At 39.1% G+C, this 20,644-nt stretch overlaps 1 protein-coding gene across 4 annotated transcripts in view; it reads right to left on the bottom strand.

Moving 5' to 3' along the window:
* Positions 1-20,644, bottom strand: part of LOC139754798 (calcium uptake protein 1 homolog, mitochondrial-like) — an 81,325-nt gene that overhangs the window by 60,482 nt on the left and 199 nt on the right. For 2 of the 4 annotated variants that reach the window (XM_071672624.1, XM_071672621.1), the window contains exons 2-5: positions 14,938-15,157; positions 12,516-12,668; positions 6,693-6,867; positions 6,212-6,374 (exon numbers count right to left, since the gene is read on the bottom strand). In XM_071672624.1, the coding sequence (XP_071528725.1) occupies positions 6,212-6,374; positions 6,693-6,867; positions 12,516-12,668; positions 14,938-15,137 (691 nt within the window). In that variant the 5' untranslated portion in view covers positions 15,138-15,157. The remainder of the gene's footprint in view (positions 1-6,211; positions 6,375-6,692; positions 6,868-12,515; positions 12,669-14,937; positions 15,158-20,644) is intronic. The other 2 variants (XM_071672623.1, XM_071672620.1) reach the window with 1 other exon arrangement.

A 20,644-nucleotide genomic window follows, 5' to 3' on the forward strand; every position in this document is an offset into this window, starting at 1 on the left:
GCTTATTTGACTTCATATACATATTCCTCAGTTTCAAGAGATAAAGGATTCCCTTAAATCTGGTCAGATTACACGTGCCTATCTGTGACCTGACAATCTGATGTGTGGGCAAAGAATTTTCAGGAAGAAAAAAATTGGTATTGCTGGAAGACATGAATTTTGAAGGAGAAGGTGCTTTGGGAAGAGGAGTATATGGTAAGAATGCAAATGGTGAGCTTCTGAAAATCGTGGTGGGAAAGGAATGTTTCAGGTAAAATCCTATTTCAACGAAAAGCTAAATGAAAGACATAGATGCAGAAGAGGTTGGGTGAGAGTAAACAAAATGCATTGGAAGATTAAATGGTAACAGATGAAAGAATCAGTAACATTTTGGATATGAAGGTAGCAAGGGAAATATAAAATCTACATTATGAGGAGAATGGTGGTGGATGGAGGATACACTGAAGCCAAGCCATCTCTGGCAATTTCAAGGTGGCTGGCAATTTCTTTTTAAAGAATAGATACAAAAAATCTAACAGGTGAAGCTATGAGTTCTGAAAATGAAATGCAAAGGCTTACAAAGCAAATCGTTGCCACAGTACTGGGGAGGGAGGCTACTCCCATGACAATCTTTAAGTGAAGATGATTCAGACATGCATTGAAAGAGGGTACAAAGCAAGAAATATAACCAATGATAAAGCTAAGGGACCAGACTTCAAGGACTCAAAGAACTGTTTTATATTGACACTGTGTAAATGATTCAAGAGATTGCCACCCCCTTGAGAGAGTTCCAATTGGGAACAGGTGTCAGAGATACAGATAGATAGATACAGATTTATGGATGAAACCAACATTGGAATGCTACTTTCAGAACCAATAGGCCCTGAAAAATATGGCATTGTTCTTGGGGACAGAAATAGCAAGGAAAGGAAGATGGCGTACCTTTTTAAAGACTGGTTCACAAGTCGAGGCAACCTGTTAGTGCAGGAGTGTTGCTCAGGGAAAACCCTTGACTGAAAAGCTTTACAGTAATCATAACAGACAATACAACCAGCCACCCTCAACATCTCAACCTTATTCATGGGGACATCCAGCTTTAGTCCCTCACATACAACACCATGTATTTTCAATTTTTGTACAGACCACATTCATCAGCTAAAGTAACATGTAATTCAGCCCAATTTCTTGATCTTTCTTTGTGACAGACACTAAATTCATCCTCTTCCACTCTGCTGGCACTATAATCACTTCCAGATATTTTCACGAACATCTTAAGTGGTCGGTGGTGGAGTGGTTACTGTTCCTGACCATGATGCATTCACGGGCCACCCAGAATTGAGCAAAAAAGTTTGAATCCTTATTTTTTTTTTTTTTTTTTTTTTTTTTTATACTTTGTCGCTGTCTCCCGCGTTTGCGAGGTAGCGCAAGGAAACAGACGAAAGAAATGGCCCAACCCCCCCCCCCATACACATGTACATACACACGTCCACACACGCAAATATACATACCTACACAGCTTTCCATGGTTTACCCCAGACGCTTCACATGCCTTGCTTCAATCCACTGACAGCACGTCAACCCCTGTATACCACATGACTCCAATTCACTCTATTTCTTGCCCTCCTTTCACCCTCCTGCATGTTCAGGCCCCGATCACACAAAATCTTTTTCACTCCATCTTTCCACCTCCAATTTGGTCTCCCTCTTCTCCTCGTTCCCACCACCTCCGACACATATATCCTCTTGGTCAATCTCTCCTCACTCATTCTCTCCATGTGCCCAAACCATTTTCAAAACACCCTCTTCTGCTCTCTCAACCACGCTCTTTTTATTTCCACACATCTCTCTTACCCTAACGTTACTTACTCGATCAAACCACCTCACACCACACATTGTCCTCAAACATCTCATTTCCAGCACATCCATCCTCCTGCGCACATCTCTATCCATAGCCCACGCCTCGCAACCATACAACATTGTTGGAACCACTATTCCCTCAAACATACCCATTTTTGCTTTCCGAGATAGTGTTCTCGACTTCCACACATTTTTCAAGGCTCCAAAATTTTCGCCCCCTCCCCCACCCTATGATCCACTTCCGCTTCCATGGTTCCATCCGCTGACAGATCCACTCCCAGATATCTAAAACACTTCACTTCCTCCAGTTTTTCTCCATTCAAACTCACCTCCCAATTGACTTGACCCTCACCCCTACTGTACCTAATAACCTTGCTCTTATTCACATTTACTCTCAACTTTCTTCTTCCACACACTTTACCAAACTCAGTCACCAGCTTCTGCAGTTTCTCACATGAATCAGCCACCAGCGCTGTATCATCAGCGAACAACAACTGACTCACTTCCCAAGCTCTCTCATCCCCAACAGACTTCATACTTGCCCTCTTTCCAGGACTCTTGCATTTACCTCCCTTACAACCCCATCCATAAACAAATTAAACAACCATGGAGACATCACACACCCCTGCCGCAAACCTACATTCACTGAGAACCAATCACTTTCCTCTCTTCCTACACGTACACATGCCTTACATCCTCGATAAAAACTTTTCACTGCTTCTAACAACTTGCCTCCCACACCATATATTCTTAATACCTTCCACAGAGCATCTCTATCAACTCTATCATATGCCTTCTCCAGATCCATAAATGCTACATACAAATCCATTTGCTTTTCTAAGTATTTCTCACATACATTCTTCAAAGCAAACACCTGATCCACACATCCTCTACCACTTCTAAAACCGCACTGCTCTTCCCCAATCTGATGCTCTGTACATGCCTTCACCCTCTCAATCAATACCCTTCCATATAATTTACCAGGAATACTCAACAAACTTATACCTCTGTAATTTGAGCACTCACTCTTATCCCCTTTGCCTTTGTACAATGGCACTATGCACGCATTCCGCCAATCCTCAGGCACCTCACCATGAGTCATACATACATTAAATAACCTTACCAACCAGTCAACAATACAGTCACCCCCTTTCTTAATAAATTCCACTGCAATACCATCCAAACCTGCTGCCTTGCCGGCTTTCATCTTCCGCAAAGCTTTTACTACCTCTTCTCTGTTTACCAAATCATTTTCCCTAACCCTCTCACTTTGCACACCACCTCGACCAAAACACCCTATATCTGCCACTCTGTCATCAGACACATTCAACAAACCTTCAAAATACTCATTCCATCTCCTTCTCACATCACCGCTACTTGTTATCACCTCCCCATTTACGCCCTTCACTGAAGTTCCCATTTGCTCCCTTGTCTTACGCACCCTATTTACCTCCTTCCACAGTCAACCCAGCTGTTCATCCACTCTTAGGAGTTGTTCAATAAAATGAGTACCTAGCCCAGGCTAGGCCCTGTATATATCTATAAATGGCATTAATGAGATGGCCTTAGTTGCTCGTGCCATCTCAGCTAACTTAAAAAAGTATTCCTCAACAATACCTTAGTAAATACTGAGTGGCTTCATCAGGACCATGTGTTTCATATTCTATCATTTTCAATACTTTCCTAGGCCACCATCCCAGTCCCATCTTACTAGTATTGGGGTTATAAAGTCCTAAACTGTCAGAATTGGGCAGAACCTTCTGTAGCAGTGGTCTATGATTAGGCTTGATAACACCATTTCCCAAATGATGTTCTTGAAAGTATTGTTCAGCTTTGAGTGGTTACCACTATCAAACCTCCTCTTTTAGTCTGGTTTCCAATCTGCTCTGATGCACTTTTACCAATTGGTGTATCTAACATTTTAAATTTCCATATGGGTGTGTGTGTGTGTGTGGACTTAACACACTAACTCTGTGAGTACTCCTGTAATTGTTTTCTATATTCTCAATTCATTTTCACTCATTTCCCTTTCATATATGCACTCATCCTTATTACAGTACAGGTAGTGAGAATATTAATATTTTTGGATTACTGATGGGGTATTTTTGCAACTGTGCTCCCTATTAACTTTTTTTTCCCCAAGAGGTGATAACTGATTTTTACCAGTTTCTGTCATTGCAAATCTTGAAAGTCCTTCACCCTACAAATTGCGAAGGGTGACTATCATATTTTCTCTCCCTGTGACAATAACTAGTTTTCATACATTCACAAGAATACTCTACATCACAAACTAACCCCTGCCTCTAAGCGAGTATGATGTTGAAAATCTTGGGCTTAATATGAGAGTATTGTTAGTTGTTTTACACTAACTGCTTAGCTGGGATGATGCCTCAAAAGTATAGCACTTATCAAGCAATGATAATAAGGATTAATGATTTATGTACACCTGATCGAAAAAGTATCTTTATGGATATGTTGTTTGTGTCCTTTATGTTCTAGATATGGATGTGAATAAAAAAAATCTAAATACAAGAAAAAATAAGACGACCATCTACTAATGACATACAATGGGTAACTGGAGATAAAATCCTCTGATCCTCCAATGCAAACTGAGAAAACATGAAGAGGGTCAAAAATCTTGTAATAGTAAATGAAACATAGTTATTTGAAAATATCTGCATCATCCATCTATACATATTTGTGTCCACTATGTAAATCATTCAGTTAAAGAAAAACAGTACATACACTCAAAACAAAATAGTATTGTCATTTCTTCACATTCCAACTCTATAATCAACAGACAGTGGGGATAGGGGAGAAAGAATACTTCCCACGTATTCCCTGCGTGTCGTAGAAGGCGACTAAAAGGGAAGGGAGTGGGGGGCTGGAAATCCTCCCCTCTCGTTTTTTTTTTTCTTTTTTAATTTTCCAAAAGAAGGAACAGAGAAGAGGGCCAGGTGAGAATATTTCCTCAAAGGCCCAGTCCTCTGTTCTTAACGCTACCTCGCTGTCGCAGGAAATGGCGGATAGTATGAAAAAAAAAAAAAAAAAAAAAAAAGTGGTATGGCTTAATTACCCTACTCATTTTTAGTGTGACAGAGATGTAACAGTAAACATAGCTCAATGGAAAATCAAAATAAAGTTTCAGCATGAAATCCATACCAGCATCATGACTCAAATCATATAGAAGTAAATGCCTACTTTTAAAGTAGTGTAAGGACCAATCCCAGTAGCTGATTTTCAAATTCAAGCTTTATGTACAAGTATTAGTGAGTTATCCTCCAGTTATCATTTCCTTTGTTGATGCAAGACATAGCTTACTGGCATTTCCCCTTTAGAAAGGCAATATTTCATTTCACAGTGAAACCCTTTTTTTGGGAAGATACTCATGAATTATGGTTAAGTAAAACTGGGAGATAATCAGCAAATTCAGGTCTAGGCACTGGTTTTATATATAAGCTGAGAATGCCACTGTTTAAGCCTCCCTCATGGATCCATGAACAGGGTTTCACTGTAACAACGCATGGGAAAGACATCCTAATAAAACACTACTTATGTACACTGCACTTCAGCAATCCTACTAATATAAAGTGCACATTCTCCACAATCAAAGAAATTATCAGATTCATAAATATTAAGTGTTCAGACCATATCAAAAATAGATATGCCATATCTGACTTTTTCAATCCAATTAATTGGGTGTGAACCAAGGTCACATACAAAAGTTAATAAAAAAGAATAAAATTTTTTTGATACTTCTTACAGAAATCTGTCTTACAGCAGATTTTTGTAAAATATTTAAAAACTGGATGGAATTTCCAAAATGATTTTTAAAAGATGAAGATGGGCACTGATTCTCAAATAAAAATCTACTAACATAAAGGGAGAGAACCATGATTCTCTTCCTAAAATTCACCTAATCAGCTATCAAGCAAAAACTTTAAAAATCAACATAACTCTTTAGACGTTTAATGTGCCAGAAATAAATATTCAGAAAGAAATCAAAACTGTCTCTTCTTTACCCCATCATCTCTCACATCACAAATTAAGTAAACAAAGATTGAAACTCTGAAAAATATCAGTATACAATACACAGTGATCTAAACACCATTTTCTATGAATCCAATCATACAGAGGTGACAGCAAAAGTGACATTTATATCTAATTCCATAAAAACACTGGCACAGGTATAAAATTTAATATCATATGTTATCATTTAACACTTATCATACAGAAAATCTTCACAATATATTCAGCAACCCAACTTGCACCAGAGCACTTAGTGAATCAGATATACATGTGAGCATCTGAAATTCAGATGGCAGGAAAGAAGTAGCTCTCGTCCTCTGCTGCAGAGAGGAACAGAGCATCTTACCCTCGGGTTGCTTGATACCCGGAGTTATACAGCGCAGGAAATCATCAGGGGTCATGAATATCTCGTGATCCCCATGATCACCATGCACCTTCAGGGTTGCAAAGTACCGAAAAATCTTGTCAGGTGTGGAATATTGCCGAATGCGGTTCTCATACTCAATTATCTGGAAATTATGGTTATGCTTGCTTGGATACATGTAAAGTTAAAACTCATTAAAATACTTTGGTTAGGCAAACACACTATGTCAAATCCACAAAATTATCATACTTAGGGTACTTGGGGTACTTCTTAAGTCATCAAAGAGTACCATTCTTGATATATGTACCAAGAGCTGTTATAACAAAATTCTGAAAGTAAATACTTTTGGTAAATTCCTCCTAAGAGTCTCAATTTCATCCAAACTTGAGTTACTGTTATTAAAACAAACATGACACTGATTGACAAAACAAACAAAATATTTACATAAGGATAAGTCTCAAACCTTTCTATCTCTGAATCCCACACGCTTCTTTTTCTTCTTCTCACTAATATCTTCTTCTGCATCTGGCTCTTCAGAGGACTCTAGTGAGCTCTCGTCTTCACCATCTTCTTTCTCTTGTTTCGATCTACTACTTTCAGTAACGCTTGCAGCTTCAACAATCCAAAGCTCCCTCACTCTGGTTGTATAATAATTCAAGCATTGAATTGAGAGAAATGGAGCTTGCATGATAAAATCTAACACAAAAATATCTATCAAAAAAGAAGGAGAGGCATCTGCATTGCCTAATGTCATGCTAGGAGTTAAATACAAAGAAAGAAAACTCATAATTTTTATGACATATTTGCCTTTGGCTGCAACTTATATGTCAAAAATCTTATCTTTCCATCAATTACCACTGAGTTACAACACTTGTATGATATAAGCCTTATTATCTAATCAAAATGCGAATTTATGCATTACACTCCCAAAAATACAGTGTTTGTAATCGTACCTCTGGTTTAAGTATGAAGTTTCTACCATTCATTGGAGCACAGTTCATCAATTATATTAACTGATGATGTAATGGTTCTTGCCCTCATTTGAATTACTAGCTAATGTTTGACTGCACCACTAACCATAGATGTTATTAATATGCTGTGGCCATGGCTGGAAAAAATATCACACGCCAGTGAACTATACAGAATATAAGGGAGAAAGAATACTTCCCATATATTCCATGCATGTCATAGACAGCAACTAAAAGGGGCTGGAAATCCTCCCCTCCAGTTTTACTTTTCCAAAAGAAGGGACAGAGAAAGGGGCCAAGTGAGGAGTTTTCCCCACTAAGGCTCTGTCATCTGTTCTGGAATGTTACCTCGCAAGTGTGGGAAATAGTGAGTATGTATAAGAAGGTATATGTGTGACAGAAGATTCCTCTTTCTTTCCCCAAATAAAACATCAGTTAATCTTAGTACAACCACTTCAGCTCTCTCATCCACACTCTTCATACTACTGCACCTATATCTTCCTCTATATTTTCTTAATCAACCCTCCTCATACCACATTTCATTTTCAACACACCCATCCCCTCCAGTGTTCTGAAGCATTTCATTTCCAACACAACCACCTTTTCCATACCTTTATATCAAGGGCCACCACTTAATATCAATGCAACACTGATGGAACTGATATATGTTGAAATACACCAAGTGAACTCTCTTTCTACAAACAAGTCTATGCATCTAAGATCTTAGCCCCTTCACATATCCTATGGCTTGCTTCAGCTCCCATGGTTTTATCTGCTGTCATGTTCACTTCCAGTTATCTAAAATACTAATCCCTTCAGGTTCTCTCCATTCAAACTCACATTCCAACCTATCAATTTAATTACCCAGCTGATTTTAATAGACATACTTTTATTCACATTTACCTTCTCCTTTCACACACTCTCCTAAACTTAGACCCTAGCTTCTGCAGTTTCTCATTCAAGGCTGCCACCTGAGCTGTGTCATCTGCAAACAAGTGACTCACCTCCCAAGCATCCACCCTGACAGACTATAGATCCATCCCTTTCTCCAAAACCCTTAAATCTACTTGCCTCATCACCCCATCCACACAAGGGTTGATTGGTCATTGGAACATCACATGCCCTTGCTGCAGACCCACCTTCACCTGGAACCACTCACCCTCCTCTCTTCCCACTCACACGCAGGCTTCTCTTTATAAAAAACTCCATACTGCTTCTGGTAGTTTTCCTTTCATTCCTAACACCTTCCACAATGCATTCCTGTTAACCCAATCATTGCCTTTCTCCTGATCCATAAATGTCACATACAAAATCTCTCCTCATTGAAGTATTTCTCACACCGATTGTTCATTGGAAAAACCTGGTCCACAGATCCTCTACTACTCCTGAAACCATAATGTCCCTATCTAACCTGATACTTTATGCATGTTGCCACTCTTCCATACAACTTACTAGATATAACCAGCAAACTTATGCATTCTTAATTTGAACATCCACTTTTATCCCCCATACTGCAAACTGTAGCAAGGAAAGGAGGGACTCCTTCAAAGCAGGAAGTTCTTCAACCAAGTTGTTCTCTGGTGATACAGTCTCACTAAAGGTGACTTTTCACTTCCAAAGTAAACCACAAGCAGGCATAGTTTGGTAATACTGGCATCTCACCTTAAGTCAAATACACATGGAAAATCTTAACCAACCAATTAGCAGTACCATCACCTTTCTTTCTTGAGAAATTCAACTGCAATCCCATCCACTTCTGCAACTTTGCTATACTTCATCATACATAAGGCTTTCACCATCTCTTTCGTTTCCATCAAACAAACTGCCATCACTCTCTTGCTCTGCATACCTCCATGTCTGAAACACCCCACAACTACAACCTAACCATCTAACAAATTCATCAGTCCTTAGTGATAGTCTTTACCTAATCTTTGCCTGTGACTACTTACCAATCTGCTCACGTCACTAATATTACCATTTTTCTTATTCTCCTCACAGCAATACTGGAGTGAGGATCAAGCATTAATGATGGTAATTTGAATGTGACAATGAGTGTTGTGGCCATTCAGGATATATTTTTGGGGTATGGGGTACCCTATGAGAATGAAAATGACAAATAGGTTGTGGAGCTGTGTGCAGAAAATGGACTTGTGATTGGACATGCTTGGTGTAAAAAGAGGAACATATAACATCAAGGGTGGGTCAGTGAGACTAATGATGAGCTGGTATTACTGGATTATGTGTTAATTGACAGGCATGCGTTTTAGAGACTCTCGGATAAAAATGTACTAAGAAGGGCAAGCTGGTGTGTCTTAATCACAAATTGGTGGAGGTGAGGGTGAAAGTTCGAAGAAGCTTCATGAAAATAGGAAAAATATATGGGTTAGAAGATGCTGAAAGTGAATGAACCTGGAGGAGATACCATGAAAGACTGAGTGAAGAGTGAAAAAAAAGTGAGGGTATAGGAAAACAGGGAAAGGGGTAAAGAAAGGAGGGCATTTGGGGAAACAGTCCTTACATGTATATAAGTGTGTAATGCTGACTTTCCCTGGGGCCAGTAGCACTTTGCTAGCCAGGATGTCTCCAGTTGTGCTGACCATACAGATGTCATCTAAGCAGGGATGGAGTCCTACATCCCTTCCCCTAAACACTCATTCCCTCTGGATTTGTTTTTCACCCCTAGTCCATCCAGCTGAAAATTCACAATCACACCCTCAATTGGTTCATCTGATCACACTCTCATAAATGTATCTATTCTAATGATACCTCCCCCTACAGCAGCCCCTTCTAATTGTAAATACTGGCACCTCAATAAAGCTTTTCTGACTTTCCTTGGGTAAATTACTGTCTCTTATGTGGTGATGTTTCTATCTCTGCCAAACGCTTAGCAGAGGTTATTCTTGTCAGAATGGAAGCATTCATCCCTCTTCCTCTAAGACAACCTCTCATCCAATCCATTGTTAATCTGTTCCTGTTCTGAGGCCACTGAGGTAAGAGATCAGGCATATAGGGCTTGGAAAAACTCTCCTTCCTCTGACTCTAATTCAGTTTTTATCCCTGTCCTTAATCGCTACAGGCACATTTTCCGTGAAGCAAAATATTCCTTTATTCAAAGGAAGTTTGATAACCTCATCATCCAATAATAGGTCTTTCTGGTCTTTAGCTAAGGGAATCTCTAAGAACTTTTGTCACTCTAACTCCCCTTCATTTTTCCATTCAGAACTATAGCTGTCTCTCCTTTAGACAAAGCAACTCTCTTTAGTTCCCGTTTCTCCTCTAACTCCACCTTGGATAACTAACATTCCTTTACCCCATGATGCTCTCTTACTAATGCTATGCCCCTTCCCATAATCTCTTTTCAGACTGTCAGAAAAGCGCTTCTTTCTAGGGACATATGCAAGGCTTATGGTCCTGGTGGCATCCACCTCCGTGTACTGAAAGAGTGCACCTCTGAAGTTACACCTGTGCTTGCTTGTCTGTTCTGTTTCTGTTAAAAAACAAAAACTTTTCCTTTTCCTTGGAAGCATGCACTGATACATCCCATACCTAAGAAGGGTGACTGTTCTGACCCCTCTAACTATCGTCCTACTGCTTTGACATCTACCATTTCCAAAGTCTTTGCATCCCTCCTCAACTCCCATGTTCATAAAAACCTAGAAAATCCAGTTTTCTCTCTGATCACAAGTATGGCTTCTGTAAGGCAAGATCCACTGGTGATATTCTTGCCTATCTTACTAATGTCTAGTCATCATCCCTGAAAGATTTTGGGAAGTCAAGTGTAGTTGCCCTTGACATGTCTCCAGTCTTTGATGGGGTGTGGCATCAGGGTCTCATCTCTAAACTCCCCTCTTTTGGCTTCCCTCGCTCATATCTAGCTTCATCTCTGGCCAATCATCTCTGTGGATGTTGATGGATCAGCTTATCCCTTTTTCTCCATCAACAGCGGTGTCCCTCAAGGTTCTGTCCTGTCCCCTACACCTCTCATTTTTTCAATGATTTCCTCTCCCACAAATAATTCAATGTACTCATATGCTGATGACTCAACACTCCATTTATTCACATCCTTCAATTCTGATCCTCTTCTCTAACTTGATCAGAATCGTGTCTTGACACAGCTTCCTCAACAAACAGACTTGGATAGGATATCTCAATGAGGTAGACAAAATCTTAAGAAGTTTAATGCCTCCAAGGCCCAGTTTCTACTCATCTCTCTAACGAAAACTTCTCACAACCTTCATCGCTCCTTTGATGGTTTCCTAATTCCACCTTTTGACTCAATGAACATACTTGGCATTACTGTAACATCCATTCTTTCTTGGAAACCCCACATTACAGGAATAGCTAAGTCTACTTCTAAAAATCTGGGTGTCCTGTTTAGATGTCGAAACTACTCTTCCAAACAGTTGCTCCATTCATACAAAGGATTGATTCGTCCTTGTATGGATTACTGCTCTCATATTTAGGGTGGTTCTAGCTTTACAGCCTTCCTTGAAAGAGGTGAGACAAAAGTGATCTGACTTGCAAAATGTCCCAGGCCAACTTCCAAACTTGACCCCCGTGGTTCACTTTCTCTCTTCTATAGGCAATTCTTAGGTTTTTGCTTCACCAAACCAATCTCCATGACTCTCTTACTTCACATACCATTCTCACCCAAACACTCTACATCAGCTGCTCTAACACGAAAGACATTCAACAAACCTTCAAATTACTCACCCTTACTTCATTACTACCTGTTACCACTTCCCCTTTTTCCTAATCATTACTAATTTAAGTAGCATTCAATGCTTTTTTGCCATGATTAGACAAGCATAAAATAAACATTTACTTCTTTTCAAATGTAGTTAGCATCACTGTTTATCTTCTGTTACTATTTTCTTTCATAAGGAATGAAACTGTTTAAAAGTTTTTACCTTATTTTTCACGCAAAATATACATACCTATACATCTCAATGTACACATATATATACACACAGAGACACATACATATATACCCATGCACACAATTCACACTGTCTGCCCCTATTCATTCCCATCGCCACCTCGCCACACATGGAATACCATCCCCCTCCCCCCTCATGTGTGTGAGGTAGCGTGTATGGGGGTGGGTTGGACCATTTCTTTTGTCTGTTTCCTTGCGCTACCTCGCAAACGCGGGAGACAGCAACAAAGCAAAATAAAAAAAAATAAAAATACCTTATTTTTCATTTAAAATAGTAATAAAGCCTAATGCATTATTCAAACCATACAAATAATCAAATATTGAAAAAATATTGTGTACTATCATCCTAAAAAGGACATCATCATGATTCCATACTTACCTTTCCCAGTTAACTAAAGTTACAGATGCCATCATTATCCCAAGAAATAAATACCATATCTTCTTGTATCTTGGCTCTGACCGTTTCTGATGACCAAAGTTCTTGTAGTTGCAAACCTGAATCATTCCACACTTTGACACTGCCATAAATTGCCTGCAAGGAAGTTAGGAATAAATACCTCCATACACAATATTGCCAACATTTTTGTAATAAAAATTATTTAGCACAGACATTTTACATTTCCAAATTTGCTAACACGTCAAAAACTTCATTAACAAACCAAAAAATCACATGAACAGATTTTCTTCATATTATCTCAGCACAGAAAACCTGCCAATGATTTAAAAATATACCTATGCTTAAGTGAGGTGTAAGATTTTCATTGTATTCACTGCAATGTGCTTTATTAAGGCTAACCAATCTTTTTCATGACCAAGTGCCATGTGTGAATTATAAAGTTTGTCAACAGAGATACAGGCAAAATAGAACACTGTTCTTTCTTCATCTTTTTGGAACAGGTCCAAACAAACTCTGCAAGAAATGACACATCACCTTATCATAAATATGGAAATGACTGAGAGGGCCTGGGAAGTGAGTCAGTCATTGTTTGCTGATGATACAGACTAGAAGATTTAAATAAGAAATTGCAAAAATTAGTGTCTGAGTTCGGGAAAATGTGTGAAAGGAGGAAGGCAGAAGTAATTGTGAATAAAAGCAAGGTTATAAGATTTAGCAGGATTGAGGGACAGGTTAGTTGGGTGTGAGTTTGAATGGAGAAAACTTGGAGGAAGTGAAGTGTTTTAGATATATACAAGTAGGTATGGCAGTGAATGGAACCATGGAGGTGGAAGCGAGTCATAGGGTAGGCGTGGGGGCAAACCTTCTGAGAGCACTGAAGAAAGTGTGGAAAGAGAGAATGTTACCTGGGAGGGAAAAAAATGGGTGTTTGAAAACAGTAGACTGAAAAATATTATATAGATGTGAGGCATGGGCAAAAGATAAGGATGAGTGGAGAAGGATGGATGTGTTGGAAATGAAATGTCTGAGGACAATGTGATGTGAGGTGGTTCGACCGAGTAAGCAATGAAAGGGTAAAGAGAGACAGGTAAAGATAAAAAGAGCATGGTTGAGAGGGCTGAAGAGGGTATGCTGAAAAGGCTAGGAGATATGGATAGAATGAATGAGAAGTAGAGGGAACAAGAAGAATGGGCAAACCATATTGGAGATGGAAGGATGGAGTGAAAAAGATTTTAAGCTATAAGGCCTGAACATGCAACAGGGTGAAAGGCATGCAAGGGATAGAGGGGTCAATGTGCTGTCAATGAACTGGACCAAGGCATGTGAAGCATCCAGAGTAAACCATGGAAAGGTCTGCGGAGCCTGGTTGAGGATAGGAAGCTGTAGTTTCGGTGCATTACACAAGACAGCTAAAGAATAAATGTGAGCAGATGTGGCCTTTCTTTGCCCGTTCCTACCACTATCGTGCTAATGCAGGAAATGGTGATCAAGTATGAAAAGACGATAACTAAAGTTCTAAAACTATATCCCTATTTTGACTAGCAAATAAATCTACTTCATGAATTTCTGTAAGCTTGTAATGAACCAACTTTGTACAATCTATGTCACAATCATCTGCCCACTAATGTCTGACAAAAACCCTCTGTGACATCTGCAATGCTTTTGCATACTGCTTAGATGACAAGCATGAGGTACACAATAAAGTAGCTCTGACAGCAACAAATATAAAAAAAATCAGCTGAACATTAAAAAAGGCAATTTATGGCAGCAATAAACTTCCAATAAGTGTATTAGCGTACCATCGTGATTTACATCCTAAAATCTCCAGTTTCCTTTCTGGGCCTGTAAGACCTAGCATAATGATACAATCTTTCTAGTTCTTTAAAAAATGTTTTTATGTTGACAGAAAGATAGATATTCATCAAATAAAAAAATACGTAAAACATAATTGAGCCAAAAACATCAACATACATACACACTACAGCACTACTGCTACCATAGATACAAGTGGATAGTGCTGTTACCATGCAAGTGTATAATTTCTCTCTTCTAACCTTACACACTGATGGAATGATTATCATTCTGCTTTTATTTCATTATAATCAATAACATAAATACAACTTGCCAGCCATTAAGACTTTCTTAATTGCAAGGAAAAATAAGGGAAATTTGCAACAGTGGTGGCAAAATTCTCTCCCTCTCTCTCTCTCATGTCTGGGAGGTAAATGAGGGTATGTTCAGTAATTGCATTTGGCACCCATATGCCTTCCTTGTGCACCTACCTATAAATTAGCCTCCGAGCTTTGGCAGGAAAACTTAATCAATAAATAAATGGAAGGGTAAGGTCAAGTGTTAATATCATTCCAATTAAACACATTAGAAGAAATACTGACACTGTACTTACCCTTTGGTCTTGAATGAACAGTCAACAATTCTTGATGTTTTCTGTCTGGTGTGCAATCCTGCCATTTGATGAACTTTCATCTGCTGGACTGATGAAGGGTTCCCTTTAAGAAGACCCAACCTTCGTATGACATGATGAATATTACTGAGCTCGTTGTTACGAGCAAGAAGTGGCAAGGCCTGAAGCAAAGTCCCACTCATTAGGCTCAGGGATGAGCAACCTGGAAAGGTATCATCATAAGTATATGTAAACAGCCATAAATCTATAATCAATTAATGCAAACTTGAGCTCTTATTACTAGAAATATAGCATCCTAGAGAGGAGGATACATAAGCTAAGTTCATCTTTAGTGCCCGCTAATGAAATTGGCTAAAGGATAAACATGAAATAATGTGCATTCACCACCATTTAGATATTCATTGGTTTCCCTTTCCTCTTTATACACTCCTTGGAAGATCAGAAACTGAATCAACAAGGTTCTGATGCAGGCCATTTGGGGTCAATCTTTGCCCAAATTTTAAGAATAGCCAATTCCATCTTAGGTAGTGATGAAGTACTACTGATACATAATTTTATTTTCATAAGTGCCCTCAAGTTCTCTATTGGATTCAAATCCCGTGAATTCCCAGGGCAGTCACCGAAAAACTCCACTGCACAGTCCTTAAGCCAATCAGGGACTAGTTTAGTAGTGTAGCAGGAAGGCCAACCTGCATGAACACTTTAGCCTTTTGTGTTCTGAACAAATCTGGAATCTTTAGTGACACTACAAGGTCCTGAACACCATAATAACTGAAACAGTCCTTTACCATAAGTGAAGCAAGAAACTCTTCAGTGCTTGCAATGTACTGGGGGTCAAATGGATCATAATCTGACTGCCCATGCACATGCTCATCATGGAAACTTGCCACAGAAAAGGTAGACTCATCATCACTCCGCAAGACACTTCTGAACTTAGCCATATCCCACACTACACATTTCTTGTAAAAATCGTCTGTTTTCTTCAAGTGCCTACAAGTTATAATTGGTTTGGGATTATGCCTGCAGTTCCAGTACTTACGGTCCTTGTGTAACTGGCACTGCACTGTCCATACCAACACATCTATGAGCACTATTTTTTTCTATTCTTCTGAGCTCAAGTGTGCATCTGCATCTACTTGATGTTTAAGAACATTCAGAATATGTGGAAAGGCCTTTCTGGCTTTCCCAGGGCATTTCACATGTGCTGGTGTTGTGATGTTGCCACTTTGATTAAAGTTCTTCACCCAATATTGTAATCATATGAAGCTGACACCAGTAATGTCAGAAATTTCCATCAGTGGCTTATTTCTCTTGTAAAGTACACCTATAGAAGTAATTTTGTCACTTGTACGGTGAGTATCTCCCATCACAGTATTAAAAGAGTGAAAAAAAAAAAAAAAGCCAGCATAAGTGGGGAACATAACAATGCATTTCTGCCTCTTACAACAGCTAAACTGCTACTGAGGCAGGCTCATGTGGTATGCAGGCGCATCATGTGGTTGGTACTGCTTGTTAGAGAGCGTTAACTTCACTGGCAGACAACAACACTAAACAGAAGCTTATTTGGGTAAAATGATTTGCATCAATATAATTGCCACAGGCCCGCTTGCTGGTATGCCAACACCTCAAAACCTTAATCCACACTTCTGCTTGAGAATGGTAGCCCTGTCTGAAGTCTGACACATATGCCCAGTGTCAGTGAGTCCCTCTCCAGTCCATGGGCCTCTGCAGCTTATCTTTCTGGACTTTCATACATGGGGCTCAGTCCTCTGTTCTTGACGCTGCCTCGCTAATGCAGGAAATGGTGAATATGTACGAAAAAATACACACACACACACACTGGCTGTCTGCCTGCCTCATCGCAGCCTATCGAAAACACTACTACACCAATACAAAGGAAAGTGTATAATACCTGAGGGGGTTTCCTTTACTTATGGATGTCCCACATAGCACAATATGGCTGTTCAGTAAGAATTTCTATTCCACACTGGGGAAAGTCACTTGCTATCATTTGAACATTTTGTAAATATTATTAAAGGCCATTCAAAGCTCTAGTGATTCTGAACAAAGCACCAAGTGGATGTTTACTGTCAGCTGTCCTCAGAGCCTTGAGCAAAGCATGAGGCCCTGCTGTTTAAGTTGATAGAATTAAACAAAAGTGGTATCAATCAATTCTAAAGTGTCTTGTAAACATTTAAACTCACTATATATTTAGAGTGCTCTATATGAGTTGTGTTTACCTTTAGTATAGTACAATGCGTGGCAACATCCAATGGATTCCATCTCCTAACTAACATAGCCATTTCTAGACCCCAAATGTCAACTGCAGCATTCAAACAGACAAGGTACCTTACTCATTCTTTAATTTCCTTTTACATTATCATCATGTAACCCCACAGTATCCCCTCCCTTTCATTCTTAACCCTCTTTGCTATTACATTATTTATCATTGTAAAAGAAATAGTGCTAATGAAAAACCCACACACTTAAATCCTTAATATTACACAAAACAATGATTACATGAGAGTTGAATGAAGATCCCTTGGCAAAAACATTTGTCCTCTTTCTGACTGATACAAATTTCAGTTCTAAAGAGAAAAACTTATATTTACTAAAGCCAAAGGATTTGTCAGACCTCTTACCAGTCAATGTCTTGAAATAATGGGAAAGTGTTGGGCTTAAAACATTCAAACCAATAAACTTTGCTTGACCCCCTCCTGTTAGTTCATTGACTCTTGCCTACCTTAATATAAGCTAGGAGTAGAAAGGAGTCTGAATGAATCCAGTCTTTGAAAGAGAATTAGACAAAGTGGCAAACAGAAAAACAATGCTGGCACCAATGCCAGTGCTCATCCAGTGATGCTGACCTGTTAACAAAATAACTACTACATACAACAATGACAGAATCAGCCAACACTTATAAATTGAAAATATCAAAATCAATTTAAGGGTATTATCTTCTTACACGATAAAATTCAACACAAAATATTTCACAGCCGCTAAAATGAAAACTTAGTTACAATGATCGAAGCCTCGTGTGACTGCTCTTTTCATTACATAGCTCCTGTGTAGTTAAGTGTCCTTACTGACCATTCTCTTATATCTAGGAACACGCTGCTTGACCCGATTTTGTTGTGATATACATTATTTTTTTTATTATACTTTGTCGCTGTCTCCCGCGTTTGCGAGGTAGCGCAAGGAAACAGACGAAAGAAATGGCCCAACCCACCCCCATACACATGTATATACATATGTCCACACACGCAAATATACACACCTACACAGCTTTCCATGGTTTACCCCAGACGCTTCACATGCCTTGATTCCATCCACTGACAGCACGTCAACGCCGGTATACCACATCGCTCCAATTCACTCTATTCCTTGCCCTCCTTTCACCCTCCTGCATGTTCAGGCCCCGATCACACAAAATCTTTTTCACTCCATCTTTCCACCTCCAATTTGGCCTCCCTCTTCTCCTCGTTCCCTCCACCTCCGACACATATATCCTCTTGGTCAATCTTTCCTCACTCATTCTCTCCATGTGCCCAAACCACTTCAAAACACCCTCTTCTGCTCTCTCAACCATGCTCTTTTTATTTCCACACATCTCTCTTACCCTTATGTTACTCACTCGATCAAACCACCTCACACCACACATTGTCCTCAAACATCTCATTTCCAGCACATCCATCCTCCTGCGCACTACTCTATCCATAGCCCACGCCTCGCAACCATACAACATTGTTGGAACCACTATTCCTTCAAATATACCCATTTTTGCTTTCCGAGATAATGTTCTCGACTTCCACACATTCTTCAAGGCTCCCAGAATTTTCGCCCCCTCCCCCACCCTATGATCCACTTCCGCTTCCATGGTTCCATCCGCTGCCAGATCCACTCCCAGATATCTAAAACACTTCACTTCCTCCGGTTTTTCTCCATTCAAACTCACCTCCCAATTGACTTGACCCTCAACCCTACTGTACCTAATAGCCTTGCTCTTATTCACATTTACTCTTAACTTTCTTCTTCCACACACTTTACCAAACTCAGTCACCAGCTTCTGCAGTTTCTCACATGAATCAGCCACCAGCGCTGTATCATCAGCGAACAACAACTGACTCACTTCCCAAGCTCTCTCATCCCCAACAGACTTCATACTTGCCCCTCTTTCCAAAACTCTTGCATTTACCTCCCTAACAACCCCATCCATAAATATATTCATATGGTATAATTTACATATGGTCATTGCTAATCTGAGAAAAAAAAAAGGGAACTACCATTTACAATCTAATGAATATGACTTACTTTCAACTAAACAACTCTTTTTTCAACAAATAATTAAATTCTTTAGAATGCTCACACTCCAAGTGAGTATGAGCTGGACACTTGAAAACTGTTCCTATCAGCTTGTTCTCATATGCTTTTCTTTCACTTTCCTAGCTAACTTTTGCAGTGCCTTTACACTACTTAATTAACAATTTAACAGTTCAGATACAACACTGCCACAGCTTTCTATATTCAGTGGGAGTGATCTAAAGCACTCTATTTAGAATATTCCTGACAGATAAAGCAATAATGATGAGGGTTATGAAGATTAGGGAATATTTGGGGTTTAAATGAAAGTACATGAAACATTCTTAAAACATTGGCTATATTATGGGAATGTAATGCATTTCCTGTAGACTGTTTTCACGTGACTTCTGATCGGGTAGGCACATGGTCAAAATTTTGGACTTTGCATTTAGGTTACGTTAGGCTCTAATTAACTTCTTAACCCTTCTACACAATCAGCCAACACTAACAGTGGAGAAATTAGCTTTAAATTGAATGGATGAATTCTTCAACCTATTAGCTGTGTTGTGGACCTTCAGATGGCCCATTTTACTGATAGGCATGTGCAACTGGAACTCATAAAAATAATCCATTATGATACCATTAATATAGCCACAACTTTGTAAAGAGTCAACAAGACCTATGAAAACCTCACCTAACTTACTCTAGCACATATTAATGTTCAATATTCAAGCCTAAATATAACAGATATACTCATCCTTGAACATCAAAACAAATGGCCTGATATTTAAAGACAAAAAGGTTCTCACATTACTGCACCACCTTCCCATAAGCAGCAATCTTATTTTGCCCATTGGACATTTATGTCCCAATCATCTTTTAAGTTTATTGAACCCATATTTTCCCTGATCATCATAAAACTCACTAAAATCATCAAATTTGATCTATCAAAGTCAAATTTGCTCCAAATTCTCCATTTAAAAATCATGAAGTACTGGGTTTCCATACCTATCTATTTCTGGATTTTTACGGAATTTTACAAAATTCTGATTAAAAGATGATGTTCTTTAATTACAGTACCATAGTTAGGTGAAATTACTCAGTATCCAAAGCTATTACACTGGCTGACCTAAAGTGATGAATTACCTCACCAGTTGCCTTCAACTACGTTTCAATAACCGACATTCAACCCGGTCTGAATAAACCTGATACATTTTGTGTCTATTATAAAGAGCAGGGAATATTTTTAATGGCAGTAATGATGATATCGGTTTAAACAACAGAACTTTCCTGACGGAGCTGTATGACAATCTATGTCACTTACTCTATCCAAAAATAAATGTTTTTCATGCCATGGGAAATTGGGATTACCCTCTGCCATTAAAAGCAA

The sequence above is a fragment of the Panulirus ornatus genome, chromosome 17 (genome assembly GCF_036320965.1).
Source record: "Panulirus ornatus isolate Po-2019 chromosome 17, ASM3632096v1, whole genome shotgun sequence".
In the NCBI taxonomy this organism is placed as follows: Eukaryota; Metazoa; Arthropoda; class Malacostraca; order Decapoda; family Palinuridae; genus Panulirus; species Panulirus ornatus.